Source organism: Daldinia caldariorum (genome assembly GCF_022478825.1).
Source record: "Daldinia caldariorum strain CBS 122874 unplaced genomic scaffold F4812scaffold_19, whole genome shotgun sequence".
In the NCBI taxonomy this organism is placed as follows: domain Eukaryota; kingdom Fungi; phylum Ascomycota; class Sordariomycetes; order Xylariales; family Hypoxylaceae; genus Daldinia; species Daldinia caldariorum.
Genome location: NW_025953055.1, coordinates 68,541 through 92,729, shown reverse-complemented (window position 1 = coordinate 92,729; position 24,189 = coordinate 68,541). Strand labels below are relative to the sequence as shown.

Here is a 24,189-nt window from a genome sequence, read left to right as displayed (position 1 = left end):
TATCCAAGGAGGACCAAACACGTTTACTTGAGCCCTCCGAATAAGTCCTCCTACATCATGTCATAACAACACTCCATCATCAAGGAATAAGACTACATATACGGTAGACAAGATAGAAGGTTTTCTATGAAATCAACCAGCGGCAAGAACACTTTTCTCTTCTTTACGTTCTTCTATTTGGTTATCACTCGCCCTTTAAGAGCCCCTAGGACGCTCTATTTAACACAGCAGTAGGGAGTCACAAGGCGGCTCAAATTTCCAAGATTAATCTATTAGAATGGCATTCTCGCTCATTAAGTCGTGCATTAATATATTGATGTCCCTTTCTGGGCACATGGTTATAACTCCTACGCGCGGCTTAATACTTAAACAGCCGCACCTCCTCTCCATCCGTCGCACCGCGAATTATCTTCCTGTTGCGGAGCGCATAATACACCCTCAGCATCACGCAGCCCACAGCAACCATAAACAAAAGAGCTGCGTTCGTCCAGTGGCCCGTAGGATATCCGAGCTTTGCTTCATCCGCCTTGTAGATCCACACACCTACGATCTGACCCGGCGCACCACCCAAGCCGATGTTCAGAGCGATCGCAAGACCGACCGAAGCGGTACTGAAGATGTTGGATGAAAGCCAGCCCAATAGTGGCGGTATGCAAGCGAACGCTCCTGACGCCGCGACGATCAAACATCCGTACCGTGACGCATACGCATCTTCCGGTAGCACGGCCGACGCCAAGAAACCGACGGCTCCGATCGTGGCCAATGCGGCCGAGTGCAGACCGCGGGCATTAAAGTGGTCGGCCGACCAAGAGGTGAGGATTTGGACAACTGAGATAACAGTTAACTATAAATCCAACGAATAGATAAAATACGAGGACCACTGAGACAGGCAAGAAAGAGAAAAAAAAAAAAAAAAAAAAAAAAAAAACTTACCATAAGCGACAGCATACGGCGGCACAGTCATGAGCTGCGCCTGGAGATCGTGATAACCTAAACCCGCCGTGATGGAAGGGGTAAATAGAGAAAGCGAGCTGAACGGAGTCGAAATGCCGAAATACACAACATAATGGCCCCAAAGCCTCCAGTCGACCAGCGTCGCCTTCGCATCCGCCCACGTCATCGCCTTGTGGTGGCCCTTACTCCCCTCGACGCGAAGCCTGCGCACGGCCAGCTCCCGCTCCGGAGTCGTCAGCCACGCGGCGCCCTCGGGGTAATCGGGCAGCAGGAGCCAGACGAGGAGGGCGGACAGGCAGGAGGGGATGCCCTCGATGACGAACAGCCAGCGCCACGCCGACAGGCCCCCGGCCCCGTCCATGTGCCCGATGGCGTAGGCGATGGCTCCGCCGAAGGCGCCCGCCAGCGTCGCCGACGCCAGGATGAAAGCCACGCGGATGCTGCGCTCCTCGGCGCGGTACCAGAACGTCAGGTAGTAGACCAGGCCGGGGAACAGGCCGGCCTCGAAGACGCCGAGCAGGAAGCGGACGGCGGTGACGGCGGCGTAGGTGCGCACGCCGCCGAGCGCGACGGTCAGCGCGCCCCAGGCGAGCATGAGGAAGGCGATCCAGCGGGAGGGGCGCAGCTTCTTGAGCAGGATGTTGGAGGGGACCTCGAACAGCCCGTAGGCCACGAGGAAGACCATCAGCGAGATGGTGTACTGGAAGTTGGTCATGCCCGTCTCCGTCAGGAGGTCGTGCCCCGTCGACGCGTTCATGATCTTGGCGTTGCCGATGTTCGACCGGTCCAGATAGCACAGGAAGTAGATCCCCGCCGACAACGGCACGATGCGCTTGTCCTGCTTCCAGCGCAGTGCCTTCTCCGCCTCCGTGACGGGGCCCGAGGAGTCGTATTGAACGACGGACGCGCTGGATTCCTAGAAAGGGCGTCAGCAAAAAAGAAAAAAAAAATCGCATTCAGCATAATTGAATTATAATAGAATACAAGCCCGTACATACCTCCTTTGCGCTTTCAACATCGAGCTCCGATTTCTTATCCGCCATCTTGTCTAAGCTTTACAATGTACTTGTAAGCCCCGAGCTTGCACAGAATGACTTTTGCTGATGGGAAAGCTGTTTGCGCGTGGGAGAGGTTAAAAATCCATGTAGGAAGTCGATACAACGAAAAGCGGTGAAAAAAACCCCGGGGAAGGAACAACAACAACAACGGAAGAAGCGTACGACTCTGAATAATCCGTATCTTTGACCGCGCAGGGGGGAGGAAATTGGTGGGAAATCCTACACCGGGGGGGACGCGGGGGTAGTGGAGGTGAAGCTAGCTCGAATGAGGCGATCCAATTTCCGGGGTCTTGGTCGTGGGTTTTGAAGACCCTAGGGCTTGGGATGGACAGAAAAGGCCCGTCGTGTCCTACACGTCGCCAGGACGGGGGCACAAGACAGTGGTTTGGGATTCTTGGTTGGTTAGTTAGACCAACGCGGGGCGAAGCAGCTAGTACTATATCATGCTTCGAGGTGCGGAGTTATAGTTCCTCGGTTGGATGTTCGAGCCCGAGGCCGGTTCCTACGTCGGGAATCTGTCCGGGATTCGAGAGGGCGGCTAGGGTCTTCGGATACTATTTGGCGATTCGGTCCATCTTTGGCCATCACATTGAGATACATGATATTTATCGGACATTAACGCATGAGATATTGCAACTTGCGTTGGTTTATGAAGAAGCCATAGTTTATATTTACTTACGAGGATGTAATCTGAAAGAGTATTAATAGGTACCGACCTTGGGTAATATTTACAATTCCTCACTTTCCGTCCATACGTTCGGCCGGTTCAATTCTATATATGTTAAAATATGTATTGATCTCCTTGTTTCTGGTGAACTCTTGTGGCTTATATATTTCCATATTTCAACATAACAGGTACCTAGATGATCCTATATTCATCATGAAGGTTAATATTCTATTTGGTTATTTGCTTCCGGTTGCTACTTATGCTTATACGCTGGATAGCACCGCACCTTGGCAAGTACAGGATTGCTCCAAATTTGCCTCCTCACTTCAAAGCATAGGTGATGGCGTAACGATCTCAAATTCTAGCTATATACCCCCAAACTCCTTGAACATTAGCAGCAACAAGGTCAACGAATATCCGTTATGTCGCCTATCCGGTAAAGCCCCGTACCCCGGGAACAATTCGGTCATTTTCGAACTCTGGCTGCCTGCTGCCGAGAGGTATAACGATCGATTCCTCGTCGTAGGCAATGGCGGCATGGCGGGCGTCGTCGCCGAGAGCGATATGATAGACAACCTCAACGAAGGATACGTAGTCGCGGGCGGTAACTCGGGTCACTTGGCTTCTGAGAACAACGATGGCAATGGCGCGCCTGGTGTATACTTACCGTATCTACATGACGAGGAGCAGATCAAGTCGTGGATACACGATTCGATAGTACGGTTTACTCCGGCAGCGAGGAACATAACCACCGCGTTCTACGGGAAAGCGCCCAGATACAGCTATTATAAGGGATGTTCAACAGGCGGTGCCCAAGGCTTCGCGTTAGCACAGTTCCATCCGAACTTATTCGACGGGATTGTCGCGGGATGCCCGGGTAATTGGTATTCCCATCTCGCGCTCTCCTTTCTCTGGAACTCCCAAGCCACTCAGGTAAGCCACCAGGTATCAACTCTAGAAGAAGTATGGGTCACGAAGCTAACTGTCACAGGGTCCTAACTCTCTAGCTCAAACTGCCCTTGATCTCATAACCCAGGCTGTTCTAGCAAAATGCGACGCTATTGACGGAGTCGAAGACGGCGTCCTTGAAAACCCCCTGGCGTGTGACTTCGATATCTCGACACTAGCGTGCGAGCCCTCGGAAACCAACTCGGCTACTTGTCTCATGCCAAACCAACTATCAGCTGCTCGTAAGCTCTACGCGGGCCCCGTCGACTCTCGGACCAATGCGTCTCTATACCCAGGGTTCTCGTTTGGAAGCGAAACGGAGTGGGCAGTGCAAGAAGGGATTCTTGCCGACGTATTCTCAATCCCGATCCTACAGAACAGGGTTTTCGACAACTTATCCTACGACGCCTCGACTTTTGACTGGGCCGCGGATGTCGATGCAGTGGACGACAGAGTCGGCAGGCTCATCGACGAGATCAGCCCGGACCTATCCGGATTGAAGACCGCTGGCTCTAAGATGATCGTGTACCAAGGCTGGGCGGACCCGTTCAATGCCGCTACGTGGCCGATGCAGCATCTCCACCAGATCGAAGACTTTTTCGGCGGCGACGTGAGCGACTGGTTTCGGTTATTTATGGTGCCGGGTGGCGGACATTGCGGTTCGGCCTCGAATTATCCGCAGGTCCCGGGAACGTGGCATGCGCTTGAGGCGATTGTGCGATGGGTTGAGACGGGAGAGCCGCCATCCGAGATGATTGGGACTAACCCTTCTGACGGGAACTTGAAGGATAAGACGAGTAAGCTCTGCCCTTGGCCACAGACTGCCCATTTGCGAGGCAGCGATGTAAACGACTGGAATTCATATGTGTGCGAAAGTTGAATTGTTTATCTGGGGTCAGGGGCAACATCTAGATCACTACGCGACTGAGGTCTGATTATCAAATAGACAGCTCTTATAATCATAGGTATCTAATTCTAAAACTCCGTAAACCCTCGGGTCTACCTAAGGGACTGATCACTTCGAATGAGCAAATGACAGTTGATTTTACGCTGTAACGCAAAGGTTATTATGCGTGAGAGACCTATAACAAAAGAAACCCTCAGTCAGATTAGGTTAGGTACCTCCTATCTAACCAAGGAGCCCGACTAATACCTTATGAAGTTGAATTCCCGTTGATTGAGATTTATGTCCTACATCAATAGTATCAATAGTGTAAGGCATCTGGAGATATGTGATCGAGTATCTACTTATGGTGTCAGAGGTGCGTTGTGGCCATACATCACTTGCGAAGATGGTAAAAGTTGAGACATCCGCATAGCTCCAAGTAATACCTATAGCTAAGTTGATTCAAGACGTGTGCTGCTTTTCTGAATCGTCTGGATTTGAGGGATTATGCAACTATCTAAAGTGAGATGCTCCTACTTTGAGTACATGATGCTATTATGTCTTGTGTTAGTACGACTAGCAACCCATCAACTTGTTTCCGTAAATGGTTTCCCGGTTTTGCTTGGCTGCAGCGCCAGGTTACCTGAGATAGCTAACTAATACTTCCTTGAACTACCTCAGGTAAGTTAGGCACACACGTTATGTGTCAGATTTGGGTCGAAACAGTCTAATATTGATTGATTGACTCTTGATAACAACTCAAGGTTGTCTTATTCTGATTTTTTTCTTGCCGTTTGTATAGCTCAATAATGATTTTAGTTACTAGGCAAACCTCCCAGAATAATTCTTTTAGGGAAGGATACTCAGATCGCTTCCATCCGATGCAACAACAACGAAGCGAAGCTGATAAGACCGAGCAGCGCATTGGTAAGTAAAACGGCAAATAATAAAATCGTCTTAAGATCGGTCTGTGTAAACTGTATTACATATACGGCATAATAAAATATAAATCCGTGATGTTTCCTATAAGGTATCTGACAGATACAAACCGCTGAGCCAAAAGTGTATTTCTCATTAACACACTTGCTATTACAGTCTATCTGACCTATGAGTGATATTGCCACTTATAGTATCCAATGCCCAATACCCAATAAATATCATATAAAGATGGACTGCGAAGAATGCCCTGTATTCAATCCATATCAATTTGCCGCTTAAATTAGATCCGTTATTAAATACGACGTAAAGACCCTTACTCCCCGTGGCCGTATACCATATACTTCATCGGTTGATTCAAGAGTTTATAAGTTGCCTCTCAGTCGAGAGTACAGCTGTTAGGCCTTGCCAAGGTTAAGAGGGCTGACCAGGTAGGCAGTCCACGCACTGGTGTGATTGTTACAGACGAAAGGGCGTCCAACAACGCTTGTTAAAATGACGTTTCCCTCGTCCTTACATTCTGGGTCGCCGTGGGCGCGGACTAGGTAAGACTTGTTAGTAACCGTGGTCATTGACTTCGTCTATAGCTGTTGATATGACGGCGCCTGAATCCAAGTAGGGAAGAATATTAACTTACAAACCCATCCGCTATTCATGTAGAGGTACATGGAACTGAAAGGGTCAGCTTGTCGTTGGCAAGCACCAGTCATCGACTCTGTAACGGTACTAACTCCTTGGTTGTTGGCCAAACAGCCTACCGTAGAGAACGTCCTCATATCGCCCACGTAGGGGTCAGATCTTGGAAGGGGCCCTCCTTGAGCAGTAGCTGTGAGAGCAGCCATGCCAGCGACAACGGAAGCGGAACGCATTGTAAAATAGCAATCTTGAATGGTATTTAAGATGGCTGTCTTGGATACTGATTTGTAGATATATATGCTCAACTCTATCTTGTCCGGAGAGATTTCGTGAATTTATTATGAAGAGTGACAGACTCTAGAATAAATGTCAGCCTATATCATAGAGCTTCCAGGTGTTAGGGATGACGAACTTCTACAAGCCATCATGGGCCTTGAAAAATAGCTGACCTAGTCGTAATAGCTGTGTATGCTCATGATTCCGTCATGCTCGAGTAACTGTCCTTGTAGGTAAGGTACGCAGGTGTAGGTATAGATACCTTAGGTACCTACCTATGTATCGTACCTATGTAAGTGAACTTACTGATGTAGTAGTATAAGGTATCTTAGAGGTACCAAGTAAATATCTCTATAGGTATCTTAGGTAATGAGCTACAGGGCGAGGCCCCGGGGAATTGGAAATAGTACTATTAAAGTTCTTGTCCTATGAAAAACATCAGCTCAGCAAAGTTAAAGAGTCAAATATCTGAATAGAGATTGCCTACTCGCATGACGTGATGGTCTAAGCAAATATGGACCATTTGCCAGAGCTTGAGTCAGTCCAAACATAGGTAGGTTAGGTAGGTACGATATGCAAAACATAAAAAGTTGCCTAGGTCTTTAAGAGTAATTAAATCTTTAGACTTGCGATCTGAGTAAGAAGTCTCTGATCCAAATGTTTGGTAAGTTAACAATCTATTACAATCTGTTATAAATTAACATTAATGACAATGTTAAAAATTAGACGTGAATTGATTATATAGAATTATTACAGACTTTGCAACAGATCGAAACAATCAATCTCTTTGTTAGCTTGTTCTTGTTTTATATGTAAAATTGGTGATGTGATGCGATGCGATGTAAGTGGACGTGACGGATGTGATGTAACCTAATTCAGGTACCAATGATGTCAAATGTCAACGTTGTTGCTACTACCCATTTAGTGCAATTTCCCGATCCTAGCTCTTTCCTGCCGCCAATTTGTTCTCCCGGCGTGTTGAAGCTGCTACAGGTGCTACAGATGCTATTACAGGTGCATGAATTAGATCCTGCCTAGAGGTTGGTACTTGTACCTAAGCTTTTCGCAAACCTGTAAATCACCGACATTCATCAACATTAACTCTGTAGTATCATCAACTCAACTTTTACTCCTTGGAGGAGACAAATCTCAAGTCTCCTTGTCCGCCGCTCTTTTTTCTCATTTTTATTCTCCCTCTCTCTCTCCTAGTTTCCCCTTAGAATGTACCATATCGGCAATTCGACATTCTTACTTCGCAGTCATATCTTTCCGACCGATCGAGCAAGACGTTAGCCACAATGCCTGGCGGATTAGAAGCATCCCGTTGGGCATCGGCATCGGCCCCGAGCAACTATCGCATAAACAAGTCACACGGTAACCGCCGCCGCCGTTCTTCGCGAAGCTCGTCAAGTCTGCCGCCCTCGACGCCCTCGACAAGATCGGCCCCGAGATCGAGATCCGACACTTCCTTTACCCCACGCGACTCGACCGAAGACCCACCTCCACCTGAATACGAACTTTCACGATTCCTCAAAATCGTGGCTCGTCTCAACTGGAAAATGCCATTCCTTAAGGAGGGATACCGCATGGCTATAGATAGTGCCGACAAGCCACTGGCACAAGTCGAAGCTTGCGAGATACAATTCAAGTTGGACTTCCACGAATTTTACATGCTTATCGAGCGAGCCCTAGTCCGCTTGATGGGCATCTTCGGAATCATGGTGAAGAATCATGGTGCTGTAATTAACGGCGTTTTCACACTATACGGCAGCTCGGAGAGCGGTCAGCATCAGTACCACGCAAACGTCCTCAGGGCGCTCGAAGATCCAAGGAACCCGCTCAGTGCCATCTTTGGGGTTACTGAAGTCCGGAAGCAGTTAATGCAAGCTAAAGACCTCCGCAACCGCTGGAAGAATATTGACGAGGCAGACCCAGCGTCGCCTCCGCCCGCGCCGCTCTCGGCCTATAATCTTGAGCTTATCGTGCAGACTATTCTCGCGGCGATCGAGCGCGCTCATGCTTTCACCGTCGAATATGTTGTTGCGCGCGAAGGCAAACCCATGAATACCTCTAGCGACACGGGAGAGAAAGACTGGGAGTTTATCGTGGATGCGATGGATTGGGAAGCAGTTTGATTGTTGATTGATGCATTATAGCATGGCAAAGCATTATTTGGATTCCCTTCTTGTTTTTTTTTAATCAAAGTCCTAGGCATACAAGTTATTGGCGTTTAGGTTGACGATATTGACCATGGTGTGATACCCGGACCTATAGGATAAGGTATCCTTAGGGACTCAGCAGGATTTCTTTGTACCCTCGCATCTTTTGTTGCATTAGTTAACCTCAAGTTCAACAAGCTCGTTGAACACCAAACCTAATAATTCATACTAAGTACCTAGGTACCTAAGGTAATTTACTTCCAAGCCTGTTAATCACAACGATGAGGTGCTTGACTCAGAATTACCATGATACCAACCTGGGCTTATGCCCGCATTGTGACCTCTCGTGACCATGGCAAGCTCCAATAGTGTGTCACCTACCTAGAACGTGACGCGAAGCTTCAGATTAAATCCGGGGGTATGGTACATCTTGTACATCTAGCATCAGGGGATCAGGGGTCGTCTTGTAGGGCTGTGGATTACAAGGTAAAGTTAAGCCAATAAAGTGTTATGGCTTACCATTAAACCCGCCAGGTAGCCCCACCATCAACGTCAGAGCAGCCCAGTGCCCACTCCTCTTGTCTTGTTCTTAAACGCGATAAGGTTGATAACCACCTACCTGACATGGCGTACCTACCTGATACCTTGTAAGACCCCTTCAGTACCTAGACCTACCTATACCTACTTGGTAACCTTGAGCATCATTCCCATTCCCATCCCCATCCTCATTCTCACTCCTATTCCATAAATACCTAAACAGACCTAATGATATCTCTTCATCATCTTACCTTTCATCCCCATTACCGTCAATAGCTCTATCACGGCCTTTTCCTAAAATATGGCGCCGTCTACCACATCTCTGCGCTCTATATTCGCTTATGCGAACAACTTCGTCTCCCAGTTTCCGCTTAATATTCCAAACATTCCGAACCCGTTGGCGATTCTTAGCCCGCAAGTTCCTATCCATACCGACAGTTCCGTCACACCTTACGATCCTCTAACAGGCACCCCAACCTGTCCTATCAATGGACCCATAAGCTGTCACAACACTTCCGTTGCCGATTCTTGCTGCTTTATCCATCCCGGCGGACGTCTACTACTCACGCAGTTCTGGGACGAGAAGGCCCACGTTGGAGGGAGCGAAGAGGACTGGACATTACATGGACTATGGTTAGCTGATACTCCATCTCTCTCTCTTCGTCGGATATTTACCGTGTGTGTTGCGGCCAGCTAATGACTCCTGTTCTTTTCTTATCGCAGGCCGGATCTCTGCGACGGATCCTACGACCAATTCTGTGGGATGGCGCCCCAGTTTAACAACATCAGCAAGGTGCTAGAGCACTACGACCAGGCCGACCTGCTCGAGGATATGAATCGTTATTGGATTGCCAACTAGTACGTCTTCCAGAACACAGAATATACCTAACCCTACGATGAGTCGAAACCATCCCGTAACAGGTACCTTAGGTACCTAGCGCATTAGAAAAGAAACAACAATGTTTGCTGACGTTAGATGAAAAGCGGCACGAACGACCACCTGTGGGCGCACGAGTACAACAAGCACGCCACGTGCATCAACACGCTGGCGCCGAGCTGCTACGGCGACGACTACGCGCCGGGCCTCGAGGTCGTCGACTACTTCGTGCGCGCGTTCAGCCTGTTCAAGATGCTCGACACCTACCGGGCGCTGGCGAGCGTCGGCGTCGAGCCCGACTACAAGAAGACGTACCCTTTGGCCCAGATCCAGTCCACGCTCGAGGGCTTCAGCGGCGGGAAAGTCATCCTCAAGTGCACGGGCAGGCACCACAACGTCCTCCACGAGGCCTGGTACGTGTACTTCGTCAAGGGCAGCTTGCAGAGCGGCGACTTCGTCCCGGCTAAGGATAGCTTCAAGGGCAGCGAGGGGAACTGCGCGGCTCATGTGAGATATCTGCCTAAGCGCCATAGGTGAAGTGTACCTACCTAGGCTACACTACATCATCATCTAGTTATTTTGAATAATTGTCTATGCATAGTTTTGAGTTCGGCGTTTGGGGTCTAGACATACAGACATGTTTTGGATAATATGGGGTAGTTACATGAAGTTGGTCCAATATCCTTAGCCTTACGTTATGCGGGTTATGTTCATAGGTTAAACATAGGCATGCAATTCATTTCGAATATATTCGACACAGCTAGTCTCACCGCCAAAAGGGCTCAATAGACGTGGATTGTATCAAGTCTTGTGTGGTCCCTATACCCGTCTCCCAAGCGGAAGAGCTATTCGAACTTAAACACAGCTAAACCTTGTCACCTTGCTAGAAGTCGCCGAGACCTCCCAAGCCCGCGCATAGTTTAAGGTCCGTACTTAGCTCTAGGCGGTTACTCTATTGAACATTATATAAGTGCTAATGGCTTGACTATGAATGCTGCAGGTGCTCTAGAACGCGTTGCTATATAAGACCATCGTGACTTATCTTATTATGCCATAGAAGTGCATCGCTCGGCTTCAAGGCTATAGCTTCTTTAGATTAGGCATCCTGGGCCATTGCTATGCCAGACCTCATGATGGATAGTATCTATGTTATCATATACGTTGGTGTCATCTACTATCCAACTACTTGGCCAAGTTGAAAGTTCTAGTTCTGATGTTTTAGCTTTGGTTCATAGGTACATATCTTTCCGATTATACGGCACGCTGTGGACAAGCATAAAGCAATGACTGCTAAGGAAAGATAATATGATAGAATGCATTTACTATTTGAAGTTTACCTAACGTTAACCGCGGTCCGCTTGCGTGTTTACTTCAGGGGAACACCTGCGAGGCTACTCTGAGCGCAAAGGGACGACTCTACAATCTTTAGTCTTGAAATTCACGAGTTGGACACCATAAGTCCTATATATTCAACTGTATTCTTCCCTCGTTGGTCTTCATATCCCTCTTCGATAGATAGTATCCCGATCCTCATCCGACATGCCGAAACTAATAACTCTTTGTCTTGGATGGGCTATCTCGCTCTCACCCATAAGCAAGGTTTAGTTAGGGGAAGATGCACGTCGAAAGTCTAAAAAAGGGGGATTCGAGTCATTAGACATACAGCTCTCTCCATACCCAATTGTTATTTTCTCCTAGTCATCGGTCAAGGCTGCTGTGGATACAGGTAGGTTAGGCTAGGTAGACAATTCGCGACGACCCATTCTTCCACCCCTTAATACGGTTGCATGCCGAGGTCAACTTAACAACCTACTAGGGTAGCCGCTTACGAGGCGAGAAAATACCTATATGAGCATTAGGTCATGGATGATAGAACATATTTTTTCCATTCTTACATTAATAAAAAACCTCGGGCCCCTCAAATAGTTGTCGAGAACGCACAACAGAGTCTATACCCCGGTGATGAGCTCTATAACATTAACATGTTGTTTCAGAACTTCACGTCAACCCAACGCAGTGTCATAGACAATGTCAGATCTGCTTTACCTTCTGATCTTCTTAAATCTGAGGTGCTACGCGATCGTTCATAGCATCGATATTAGCTGAGCTTCCTGTGAGGCTATATTGAAATATCAGGGACCTAATAATGAAGTATTATAGGAGGTAGGTAGATGCCATAATTGAGGGGTCAACTTTACAGAAAACTTTTGTTCTTCTCTCTTCGCGCTATATCGAATTCGCTTTATAGTCGACCTATGTATACCTAACCTACCTAACCTACCTATCTACGTCATCTTAAATTGCGGCTTAATCCCCGCATCGACACGGACGTCGAATAAAGCTTCCTGCGTTACCTACCTGCCTACTTGAGCGGAGCAAACACGACGCGGGAGTCAGAGGAGGGGGAGGGACATAGGTTAGGGGAGTTGTAGGCTTTCAGATGCAAGCCACACCTCCCTTAGCTAGGTACCTACCTACCCCGTTCGCAAAACCTCGTGTCCGTCGTGACCTAACTTATTAACCTACTATCTAGGCTATTTAGATACCCTAGGTACCTAGGTATTATACCTACCTGGTTAGATGGAGGGGGATCCATACACTGGAGGTAGCGCTCCTATATGGAGCAATCACCTGCCTATCTGAGTAAAGATTGGGTTTGCTGGGCCGCTCGTTCGTGAGGCTCTCTCGACCCTAAGAAAGGGTTTTTATATTGTTTGCGGGCGTATGGTCTAGCCATGTCTCGAAGAGGCATGTGAAAATTTTTATTCTTTAAAGAGGGATGAGTTGAAGGAGTCATACATATCGTTCTTCCTCTTGTTTTTTTTTAAAAAAAAAAGAAAGAAAAAATAAAAGAAAAGAAAATCATCAGTTCTCAGAAACATTAGGTATGTGACGAGACAGCCGGGCGGCATGCGTTTATATCCACGTGCATTGAAACATTGTTCGCTACGACGTGATGCGCAGAGACAACAGCTTTAGGTATGAATATATTAATTCCGTGAATTCATGCGCCATGGAAACTTGAAATCGTACCATGTTGCAGATAAAAAGACAGAGACGTTGATGATGCTTGCAAAGCTATGTGTTGGTGGTTGATATCTTACGAGAGTTAATATACTTGGATGGAAGGAGGGGGCTATTGGATAGGCGGTGAGGAGTACATTACATCGACATTTACATCTACATTTACGTCGACATCCATCCATCTATCGACATGCAACATCAGCATGGACATCGCGATACCATGAGCGTTGCGATGTGCGGGAAAATAGTGCAACAAAATCTTCACAATACTACCTACCTTATATACTAGTCTCTTCTAGTTTAACCGCCCTGAATGGGTACCTACCTGGTATGCAGTAGTAGTAGACAGGGTAGACTATAAGCTCGAACGAACTGGGGATAGTATGCCTCAGTTAAGCTTAACTCTCGTGCGATAATATGTGACTTGGAAGCACGACTACATCATGGGGTGTAGCAGAAGCGGGAAGACATCATTTTCTTTTTCGGGAGCGCACCGCTCAAATGCCGACAGAGCGCCACCAAATTGATTATTGGCACCTTTTCCTCGCTAGCCCTTTTTATGAGTTGGTGGTGTGGGGGCGCGATGTTTTATTGATCGACGGTTTGCTGGTGAAACATTTTGGTAGAGAAGCTGTTATGAGATTGGTTGACTGCGTTCCCGCGTTGTGACCCCTTTACCTACTATAGTATTTCATTTCGACCAGTCATAAAAGTCTTTGAGGTAAGAAATCGCGTGCTTTTTGGCAACAACTCAGCAACGATAACTGACGGACGTAGTAGTATAGTATACCTAAGGTATGTTTGTTAGTTATCTTAAGTAAATATGAGGTAAATCTTCAACTTCGCCTTCCAAGGAAAATTAAATAAAAGGTCTAAAAGTAAATTCGTCTCAAGTCTAGCAAGATTAGTGCTATACTTCATGCTTCGGCGTTTATATGAATGAGCCGATGTATTAACAGTTTTCCTGCTAGTGGGATATAAAATAAAAATATACGGCTTAAGAGAGGTTAGTACCCTAGGTAGTCCTCTTCACGAGGAATGATCAACAGCGTAGGCTCAAGCTTGCTGTTCACTCACTGGCTGCAGAGCCTGCAGAAACGCTGCATGACTTTTTGCTGACTCCGCCCTACTCCACATACAATGCCGTTGCTTACCCTGGAATTGGCTGCTAGATTCTAGCCCTAGCCAGTAACGGGTCGGTATTTCATGTTACCTGCAGTTACCTGGAGTGGAAGGATGAGGGCGCCCAGTCCAAATGAACCTTACCAAGTTACATCGACGATCGTCAAGACATTTAAGGGACAGCCCCGCGTTGAAGTTCTTGCAACGCTATATGTTGTAGTAGGGGTTGTATTGTATTGTACGTATTGAGTATCCCGTTCTGGTTGGATCACTAGGTAACGGTTGTACCTAGTGGTCCTATCGACATGCCTCTGGGAGGTGTAGTTCGAGATGCAAGTTGAATGTTCGGATAAGGTTACATACCTTATTGAAGACTTCATGGTGTGCAGTCATGAGCGTTACGTTAAGGGAACCCTGCTCATCAAACGTGCATATGATGAAGCGTGCCACACTATACGGGTCGCACTTCTGGTGTATCGGTGGATTGCCTTAAAGTGTGTTATACTGTACAGTAGTAGTCCGTACGGATGGGCTCGTCCACTAAGCTGTACGAGTTCTAGACGTCGATAATGGCGGCACCCGTAAATATTTTCTCGCAAGCGTCTCCATATTGTGGGGTTCGTTCAAGATTTTGGGATCTCGTGAGAGAGGGGCAAACCAAGAAGAAAATATGAATCTCCTATACCTAGTACCATACTGACCGGACTGACACATTTACTAGTCGGTTGAACTTGTCGGTGGCTAGGATGATTAGACGTAGTAGTATATTAATTGCTTCTCTCTGAAATCGATTATCGAGTCAGGGAAAGGAATCATTGGCGAGTAGTCCGCCACCCCGCGGCCTTAATGCCGACTCTTGCAGCCCCATGCTTTAGGTAATGATGTCGGCTACCTAAGCTGGCCGTACCGGGCTTTTGCATTGGCTATAACTTCCAAAGCTAGGTGTTATAATTGGCAACCAAACTGTGAAAAGTTCCCGACGGTAAGACTGGCAACTATGAGGTATTATAATGAAGATGGCGCGTCCTTGGTTTTCCACGGCTCTTGGAGTCAACGACAAGCATACCGAATGTTGATGCCTAGAAACCACGCGAAACAGTGGGTTTATAAGAGACGCGATGTGATGTGGTATGTAATTGTTAAAAATCTAATAAGCCAAAGTCATTCGTTCCAAGCCGCGCTCCTGATGTTTGCGCCAAGCAATTTGGGGGCAGGCTGCCAAGTGCTTAAGAGATCTTCAAATTGAGGGATTCCCAATCCCTAAGGATCAGTGGTTGACTTTATGGGTTCCATTAGTACCTAATGATACTATCTTTATCGACAACCTTAAACACAACTGAGGTAAGCAATATTGACGCGTAAAGCCACCTGCACCAGGAGGACTACCAACGGATGTCAGGATGTCAGCATTGCAGCATTGCAGCAGCTGATATCCATAGCGTACTATGTAGATGTACCTAAGAGGTAGGTATGCATGTATGCACGACACTTAGCTGGACTAGGCATCTACCTAGGTAGTTTAGTGCAGCTGATAATAGGACGACTTTCAAATAAGTTTGTTTGAGGTTTGGCGAGAAAATCCAGAGGGTGGTATCAAGGTATGAAAAACATAACGTATGAACTATCATGAACCGAATTGCTGTGTAAGGTCTAGTGTAAGCCGGGTCGGTTGGATGGCTGGCTCGGTATTAAGAGATAACCCAATCAGGCACTATATAATATTTTTTGTTAAAGCGTCTAGTAGAGGTACTTCATATGATTTGGTATTTTATACATTAGGTACTTCCCTGAGTGCATTTTGTTCGCAAATTTGAATAGGCTTCTTGTTGGAAATGAGATTTCGTGGGTCTTATATGAGCTAACGGGAGTTGATACTATGTAAGAATTAGGTTGGTCTGAAGCGCCCGGTTGGCCCGAAATAGAATATCGGGGTTAAAATTGTGCTGTACCTTTCCCATACCTTAGGTACCTAGGTACAATACCTGTAGGCTGTAGAACGGTAGAGAGATGCATGTGTCCAGTGCTTCAACGTTCTAACGTTTAGCGTACTGTACCTACCCGACTTGCCCTGCTTTGCCAGCCTTCAGCAAAACGAGGCACCCTGGCCGGCCTGGCAGGCAAAGCGGGCAAGGCAGGTACCATTCTTTATATTAGGTACATGGACCAGCGGACTAGGTACATACTGTACCTTTATACTGTACCGCGCCTTTCCGGCTATTGTATTGTACTGTACTTGGATTGTGGCCTCATTTCTATTCGCACACAGAGTATGTGGGACCCCTGTTCTTGTACTTAGGGTACTTTACAAGGAAACCCACTTGGTCGATCGCAGGTTCTGGCGGTACAATAGGTAGGTACATTAGGTACATTAGATCCCATAGATGCTTTCGTTCACACTGCACCGTCGTATTGCGTTTTTGTTCCTTTTCTCCCACCAAGCGTTTCCCGTCCTAACTAAATCCAATCCCACGATCTCCCACATCTCACACCCAGCCTACAGTTTTCGGTAGTCTACCCGTGGGCCGTGTTGAGTAGCGAAACGATACATTTTTTTTTTTTTTTTACTAAAAAAATTTCTCACTTCAATCCAACCCAGTTACAATTATTTCACGTTTAACTGTTGGGATAACTACCTATCTAAACTATAGCGCATGAAGGCATCAGCCTTCTTAACCTCTAATTATTCCTTTTTTTTTCTTTTTCGCCTCCCCCCCGGAAGAATTTCCTATGACTACTGCTCTGGAACGGTCGGTAACGTTTAACCTCACCTCGTCCCTATCCTCCGTTCGAATTTTTTCGCTTCAAACAACGGAGGAAAGAGAAATAGGTGTCGTCGCCCTCGGTTGACTGGCTGGCTCGGAACAAGCTTTCGGGTCGGGTCAGCAGTACGCGAGCGTATGCCTCGCGCTTCAGCATCGGTAAAGCGACAGCACGGTGCTTCGATCCCTCGAGATACCAGACAGCACGAGAATGGCTTGGTAGGCCCAGGGAAGCGCGTTTCTAAGCAGAAGAGCCTGGGCCATATGAATGGAATCGCGAAGCAGCCTGACGACGATGCGGCTGTACCCCCTGTCCCACCAACACCACCCCCCTGTGCGAACGGCTACTCCAAGCAACCACTCGAAATGCCCGTAGAAAACAGGATTACCGAGTCGCTTAGAAGGAGCTCGCTTGGTGGCTATTCCGAGTCCTCCTCTTCGGAATCGTATAACTCTCAAGTCGGAACTATCGAGGAGAACCACCGCCGAATCGATGTTAACGCCACGAAAAATTCAAATGTTCATCGTGATCCCGGCCCACTTGGTGTCGACTTCGCTTTGACCGTACTTCGGTCGTGCCCCTTGCAAGACACTATTGCTATCCTTATCATCTTGATGCAAATTCCTCCACTGGCTTTGTCTTGCATCTACGTGCTTTTCACCCTGCTTACTTTCGTGACCAGCAACGGCCTGACATTCAGCGACGTATTTGAATGGAATCTAGGTGCTCCTTCTTTGGCAACCGTCATCTGCGTCGATGGGATTGTGCTCTTGATTTGGCTGTTCCTATGGGGTCCGATTCAGCATGTCATTCTCGACCTGGCACAGATGGTTATTGCTTTGGGGTTGGGCGGCGGTTCCAGTTCAAGAGACGGCGGCTCCATGAAAAATACTCTTATCTGCTTAAGTATGATCCTGCTATCTCACATCCTGCGCCATACGAAGATGAAGTACTCCCCTATAGGGTACCTCCTTGGTTCGAGCCGATTCATGATGCCTGATCTGGATGATCCGCTCGAATCTCTAGAGTCCATACGCGGTTATGACAAGGTCCAGACAGGATGGTTCGGTTGGATTAAGAGCATATTGGCAATTCACATTTTGACGCAGGGGCTGGTTAAGTACATACGCGATTGGTATCTGAGGCGGGAAAGGCGCGATGTCCTTGCTCAGAACGCCGCCGATCCTGAAGCAGGGAAATCCTACACCGCAGAAAACGACGGCGGATTTTCGACCCCCGATAGCGATACCGCTTCTCTTCAAAATTCAACAGCGTTAACTACAAAAAAGAAAAGAAAACAAAGCGCTCAGATTCGGAATCGACAACCGCTCTGGGCAGCTCTAGCGAGCACTAAGATAGTTGTTGTGAAAGAATACGAACTTACTCATGCTGCAGCAGAGTCTGCAGGTTCTAATGCTACTGACATTCATAACTTGGGGAATGCCCCTTTCAACACGGAGCCTGAGCAGATCTGGATTACGTATGTTGGCTGCGACGAGGTTTGTTTTAGCACTAGTCACTTCTTTAGCACACCCGTGCCTGAGGTTGCGCAAGACGGATCGAGGATGGATATTCCCAAACCCTTCTATGTCAGAGTTAACAATGCAGTTTGGCAACCTACTCGGATGTTACCAGTTCATGATGCTGAGGCAGATGCCAGCCAGGGAACTCGGTGGAGCGGGGACATTTACGGGCTCACTCCAATGTCGAATTACGAGTGCGAATTCGTCAGTGCTACGACACATGAGATTCTGTTTTCGACAAGTGTTAGGACAACTCAGGCTCGGTCGACAGACGTGGACTCTAGTACTTCGAAACCCGCTGGCCAGCGTTCTCTTCGGCCCGACTCGCCCATTACAACCCTCAAGACGTCGATTGCTGCTGCAGAAAGCAAACTCGCGGAGGAAAAGGCCCGACACAAGGCTTTGCGCAAGGAGTTCCATCGGAAAGCGAATGCTATGAAGAAAGATAACGAAAAACTCTCTGCGGCAGTCCAGTCAGCTGGCACGGGTGACGACAAGTTGCGCCAGAAGATCCAGCAGAATACTACCCAACACAAACAGGCCGAGCAGGCAGTCATCAACCTCGAGGCGGAGTTAAAAGAGTTTGCATCCATTCCCGAATCTTTGAAGTCGGTCTGGAAGGCGAAGCAGTCTGCATGGACTAATGAGAAATCCAAGTACGATGGCGCAGTGGCTGCGTTCAAGAGCTTCAAGGCATCCGTGGACCGCGGGATCAAGGCTCTCCAAGAGGAAAAGACAGGCCTCCAAGCTAAGCGTAACAAAATTAGCAATCGCATTGCCAAGGTCGATGGTGAGCATGCACGTATCGCCGATGCTAATGCTCGCGGTCTTGACGAAGCGGAGCGGCGGCGGCAGGCGCGTGAAACGTACGAGAACGACATCGCAAAAGTGGAACAGGATCTCAACGCCAAGATCAACGAACTCGAAGCTGCTATATATAATAAGGAGCGAGAAAACGAGATACTAAAAACCCAGTTAGAGTCGCTCCATACACAGCAAGCAGCTTATGCCTATGCGAACTCGTACGATTTCTCCGATGCTTCTGCTCCATTTTCGTCTCCCGGTTCGGCGCCGCAAGTCACGACAAATGCGACCAACTCCGGTGCGTACGACGCCACAGCTGCTTGGAACAACAGCCTTTACACTTCGTCCCTTTGGGGTCCATCCCCCCTTGCTCCGGGGTTTGCGCCGCAGGGAACTGCTGCGCTGAATGTTCAACTACCCGTGGCCAAGGCGCGTGGGCGTTCCTCGTCGATGCTCAGTGATGTATCTGGCTTTACGCAAAGCAGCACAGCCGACAACGAAGGGCATAGCACGGTTAGGGGAAGCATCGGGAATCTTGGAGCGTCTCCAGGCCTCGAGTACCCTACGCCTACTGGACCTCGCAGAAATGTCAACGGCGAGATAATGAGCGACGGTACGGGTAGCCCTAGCAGCGGTAGTATTGGAACTGGTAGTGTCGGAGATCCGATGAGCCCCGGGCCTTGACGAGATGGTTGTAGGAGTGCTTTAGTTGTGCTGTCAGCGCAATTAGGGACTGTCTTCAAGAGTCTGCAGCAATGTGCTTTCTGCCGCATCCATTCGGATTGAGTAGATTGGATTAGGCAATGATAGGCGTTTTTCTTTCACTTTACAACCTGTTCCAACAGCGCAACTTTATGTGACGTGATGATTTTTGTATGAAGCCTAGCTCTGGTGTCATGAATATCCGATAGGTAAGGTAAAGGTATCTTGTAAGACATATTTCGCAAGCGCGCATAACTTAAGATGCAGATGATTTTGGCATCTACGGTATTCTAACCTAACGATATTTACTTGAAATGATGTATGTTTATACTATAATATGTTTGTTTTATGTGCTCATATGCTTTGAGGTAATAAAAAATGCGGTCAAAGGTACCTAGGTGGGAAAGGGGGGAGGGGGGGTTGATGTGAACGGGATTTGAATCGCGTTAGCGGACATATATGTACATCCGTATTCGTACCTAACTATACCTGACATCTTTGCAGATCTTACTTTGCGCCACGCACTAAGTTAGTTAAATGTAAAAATGTGGCAACGCGATTAGTGAGATAAACTGCTTTTAACAAGTCTTGACTAATCCGTAAGCCTTCAGCAGTTAAAGTTAAACCGGAATTAGGGATTCGTAAATTCCTAACGCCGTTTCTTTTCCCTTCCCATTTCATTTTGAACTTTGCAATTATTGCGACCTTCTACTTTATACCACGCTCATAGTTCATAGCTCAGTAAACTATCGTTAATACGCTACCTATTCCTGAAACCCGCCAACGGGAATCGTTTTCCATCTATTCCGGAAGCCCTGCCTCTGCTATTTGATACCTACCTCTGGGGAGTAACAACGTCACACTTGGCATACATGTCCAGATGGACCTCGACTCAACTGGTTCGAGACAAGCTGTGACTTTAGCATCCGGTCCTCGAAAATCGGTTCCCTACGGCCAAGCATGCACTAACTGTTCCAAGGCTAAGTGCAAATGTATAAGCCGTGTGGGCGCAGGTTCGGGTTGCGAGAGATGCCAACGGCTAGGTAAAGAATGCATACCATCCATCAGCGTCCGGAAACGTGCAGCAAAATCAAAAACAAAAACAGACAGGACTGCGCATCTTGAAGAGAAGCTGGATGATTTAGTTTCTATACTTCGGGCCCAGGCCGTTGTTAACCCCCCGGCGTTAGGTACGGATACCTCTTATAGGCCTACATCCAACAGCGGACTTCCTAGCTCTAGCGCTAGCGTTGGTTCTAATGCTAATGCCGCTACCACTACCAATGCCGCCCTTATAGGGGTCGTGCCGAATGGTAACAACTTGGCTACTACTACTACTCCTACTGCTGCTGCTGCTGCTACTACTACTGCTGCTAGCCATACCTTACCACTACCGCCACCTGTTATTGATGCCGCTTCCTATTCTGCAGCCTCATATCCCACTCCTCCTTCTGTCGCCTCTTCTCATGATGGAGGCCTCTCGCCCGCTGAGGCTGAAGACACCTTGCGCGTGTTTCGAGACCAATTTCTTCCCTTCTTCCCATTTGTATATTTACCGCCAGATACCACGTTAGTATATCTATCCCCTGTTTATGCGTGTTGTATTTATCTAGACCCATACCTACCTACTCAGTCATGATTCGCAACTATGACCATTTCATTTATATACCGTAATCGTTAAGCCAAGCTAACGTTGACGTTTCAGGGCTGCTCAGTTGCAGCTAACCAAGCCTTTTCTATGGCTGAATATAATGACCATTTGCTGTAAATCTCAGCCAAGAAAATCAGTCTTCAGTAAAAAGATCAAGGAGTATCTAGCACAGAAGATGTTAGTAGACCTAGATCGAAATATGGATCTACTACTCGGTCTTCTTGCATATCTAGGTTGGTATGTAGCCTAACCTCTCTTCCCGCGTGCCATTTTTGGAGTTTCATTTTCATCTACCAGTGCTTTTCTAACGTCGCTTCTAGGGGCATGCATCATTTCAGTGGCAAGCCATATATCGTCGCATATATGAACCTTTCTGTCACTATCGTGACGGATCTACGTCTTGACAAGCCGGCTCAGGATAACTTTTACAAAGATCTGCATTGCTTCAGACCTTCCTATCCTTATCCCAAGATACCTATATCTACTACTCGCACAAACGAAGAGAGAAGGGCTACTTTAGCATGCTTTATTCTGTGCTCTAGGTATGTACATCTCCCTAACACCTCCTTGACCAACATGCAGTATATGCAATGTAAGTCACAGTACTAAATAAGGCTAAAACTCTTTACCTGTTTAGCATTTCAAATTTTTTGAGAACTCAAACAATGAGGTGGACGGCCCACATGGAAGATTCTCTACAAAAGCTCGCCGCGAATCCGGAATGGATAGGCGACGAAGTCCTTGTAGCAATGGTCAGAACGTATAAAATACACGAGGATGTTGCGCAAATAACCTGGCGCACGGCGGAACCTGCTGGAAACTCAGCAGTAAAGGCGCCTCCCGCCATCTACGTCAAAGCATTGCGCGCCAATCTAGACGCGATTAGAAAAAACCTTCCACCTTCACTCTTAGATAATAGTAAGTCATTACCTTAGTAGCTCTACCTCCATGCCCTCTTCTTTTTTTATCCTTCTCGCATCAAGCTTCCGTCTCGATTATTCAAACCTCTCGAACTCTTCACGACTAACAATGTAATAGAAATCATCAATTCGCACTTATACTCGGCAGAGCTGTCCATAGCGGATATGTCTCTCTGGAACGTGAATGCGTGGCTTTCAACGCATCCTCATAGGCCACAGGGCGTGAGTAATAGTGGAAGCGGAGGTATCGACCTGGGCAAGATAGACGCGTATTATGCTAGTCTCCAAGCAAGCAAGGCATGTCTCGAAAACTTCCTGCGATTTGATTTATCGGAATATCCTGCCATATCCTTCTCGATCACACTCCAGTTTGGCAGGGCGGCGCAAACTCTTTACCGACTAATGATAATAGATGATGCTGAATGGGATCGTAGCATTGTCAAGAACTCCATTGACATGATGGCGGTACTGGAACAGGCGGCCAACAATTTCGCGCAGGTATCTAGCGCGTGCGGTCTGGATAATAACGATGATCCTGATAACATGGACTATTACAGCCGGGCTAGCCTTGCCCTCCGGAGTACGATACCGGTCTGGAGTTCAACGGTGGAACAGGCCAACATCGGAACGAGCGTGGGCTCAGCGGTTCCGGAGGGACCGGGAGTCGCCGCTACTGCTGCAATGTCGTATCAAGTGCAAGCGCAAGTCCTTCCGGAGCTCGCGCCGTTGGAGTGGTTCGACGATCCGTGGCTGTCTGAGGTGGAGTTAACATATGCCTTTTGAGTTTATCCTTACGTGGATAAGGTGTACTACTATTATTGCGCAGACGAGACGCGCTATTATTCCTTCAGCATAGAATACCCCAAGTTTGGCGTCCGGTTCGTGTTTAGGCTAGGGAAAGACGGGAAACGAAACATAGAGCTTAATACGTACTTCGCTCGCAACGATTTTTTGGATATTTATGTAGGTTGACCCTACTCAACCGAAAGCATACGCAGGTTTGGTAGGGTATGATGGCAGTGTTAGAAACCAGACTACTAGGTAGCAACTAACTATATAGAAGATACTTTAGGTAGGAGTCTCAAATCTTAAAAGGAATAAATGAAGATCTTCAATCGTAAAATGGACATTAGGGAATCTTGTTAGAAGTATTCATACTTTACAGTGCTATACAAGGCACCTACCTAACATATAAGTTAACGTCATCTCGAGACGTTGTTAACCTGCCAGTTATGAAGCTTTTATGGAAGATATCGTCTCATAGTTCCTATCAAGCTAGAGTTAAATACAATTAATTGAAGTACCTAAACGTTGAGTGCTTGGTGCTATTATACTATGTACTTTTCAAATCTATCTCATAGGTGGTTGGCCTTTCTTGCCTCCGAATAGACTTACAAGCAAGTCGCAACCAACCGCGGTTAACAATTCAACTACGTGGCATCTTCAACCGAGATCGGGGTTGAATATTTGCGATGCAAATAAATACTATGTCTTTATTTTATTTTATTTTATTTTCGTATTTGTAGGTACGTAGGAGTACGTGAAACTAAATCCTACGATTACGGTATGTAGCTCAATGCCAACCAATAGTTATGCCATTTGAAGTTATTATCGCGAACTTACCTAAGACATATGAGAGAGCCAAAAAAAAAAAAAAAAAAAAAAAAAAAAAAAAAAAAAAGAAAAAAAAAAAAGGAAGGAGGTTGAATTTTTTGTATGGTGGGAGATTCCCAACAAGGGGAGAGGTGA

At 47.2% G+C, this 24,189-nt stretch overlaps 7 protein-coding genes across 7 annotated transcripts; 5 read left to right on the top strand and 2 right to left on the bottom strand.

Annotated features, from left to right (window-relative positions):
- Positions 1-154: 154 nt before the first annotated feature.
- F4812DRAFT_442281 (MFS general substrate transporter) lies at positions 155-2,616 on the bottom strand. Its single transcript, XM_047935299.1, has 3 exons — positions 1,953-2,616; positions 934-1,870; positions 155-828 (listed from the first exon to the last, which is right to left on the bottom strand). Exons 1-3 carry the CDS (start codon positions 1,995-1,997, stop codon positions 359-361), a joined length of 1,452 nt encoding a protein of 483 aa, XP_047786793.1. The 5' UTR covers positions 1,998-2,616; the 3' UTR covers positions 155-358.
- A 276-nt stretch (positions 2,617-2,892) lies between these two features.
- On the top strand, positions 2,893-4,507 carry F4812DRAFT_462535 (feruloyl esterase; the record flags this gene model as incomplete). Its single annotated transcript, XM_047938062.1, has 2 exons — positions 2,893-3,612; positions 3,671-4,507. 2 exons carry the CDS (start codon positions 2,893-2,895, stop codon positions 4,505-4,507), a joined length of 1,557 nt encoding a protein of 518 aa, XP_047786792.1.
- Positions 4,508-5,451: 944 nt separating this feature from the next.
- On the bottom strand, positions 5,452-6,619 carry F4812DRAFT_442276 (uncharacterized protein). The gene is made up of 3 exons (XM_047935298.1): positions 6,498-6,619; positions 6,087-6,442; positions 5,452-5,990 (listed from the first exon to the last, which is right to left on the bottom strand). Exons 2-3 carry the CDS (start codon positions 6,316-6,318, stop codon positions 5,848-5,850), a joined length of 375 nt encoding a protein of 124 aa, XP_047786791.1. The 5' UTR covers positions 6,319-6,442; positions 6,498-6,619; the 3' UTR covers positions 5,452-5,847.
- Positions 6,620-7,150: 531 nt separating this feature from the next.
- F4812DRAFT_442275 (uncharacterized protein) lies at positions 7,151-8,821 on the top strand. The gene has a single exon (XM_047935297.1). It carries the CDS (start codon positions 7,660-7,662, stop codon positions 8,494-8,496), a length of 837 nt encoding a protein of 278 aa, XP_047786790.1. The 5' UTR covers positions 7,151-7,659; the 3' UTR covers positions 8,497-8,821.
- A 212-nt stretch (positions 8,822-9,033) lies between these two features.
- F4812DRAFT_156028 (ribonuclease T2) lies at positions 9,034-10,972 on the top strand. The gene is made up of 4 exons (XM_047929764.1): positions 9,034-9,690; positions 9,781-9,915; positions 10,042-10,859; positions 10,935-10,972. Exons 1-3 carry the CDS (start codon positions 9,359-9,361, stop codon positions 10,469-10,471), a joined length of 897 nt encoding a protein of 298 aa, XP_047786789.1. The 5' UTR covers positions 9,034-9,358; the 3' UTR covers positions 10,472-10,859; positions 10,935-10,972.
- Positions 10,973-16,515: 5,543 nt separating this feature from the next.
- F4812DRAFT_442265 (uncharacterized protein) lies at positions 16,516-20,270 on the top strand. Its single transcript, XM_047935296.1, has one exon. It carries the CDS (start codon positions 16,978-16,980, stop codon positions 19,849-19,851), a length of 2,874 nt encoding a protein of 957 aa, XP_047786788.1. The 5' UTR covers positions 16,516-16,977; the 3' UTR covers positions 19,852-20,270.
- A 259-nt stretch (positions 20,271-20,529) lies between these two features.
- F4812DRAFT_442264 (uncharacterized protein) lies at positions 20,530-23,714 on the top strand. The gene is made up of 5 exons (XM_047935295.1): positions 20,530-21,438; positions 21,575-21,757; positions 21,841-22,062; positions 22,158-22,438; positions 22,559-23,714. Exons 1-5 carry the CDS (start codon positions 20,750-20,752, stop codon positions 23,221-23,223), a joined length of 2,040 nt encoding a protein of 679 aa, XP_047786787.1. The 5' UTR covers positions 20,530-20,749; the 3' UTR covers positions 23,224-23,714.
- The last annotated feature ends 475 nt before the right edge of the window (positions 23,715-24,189 follow it).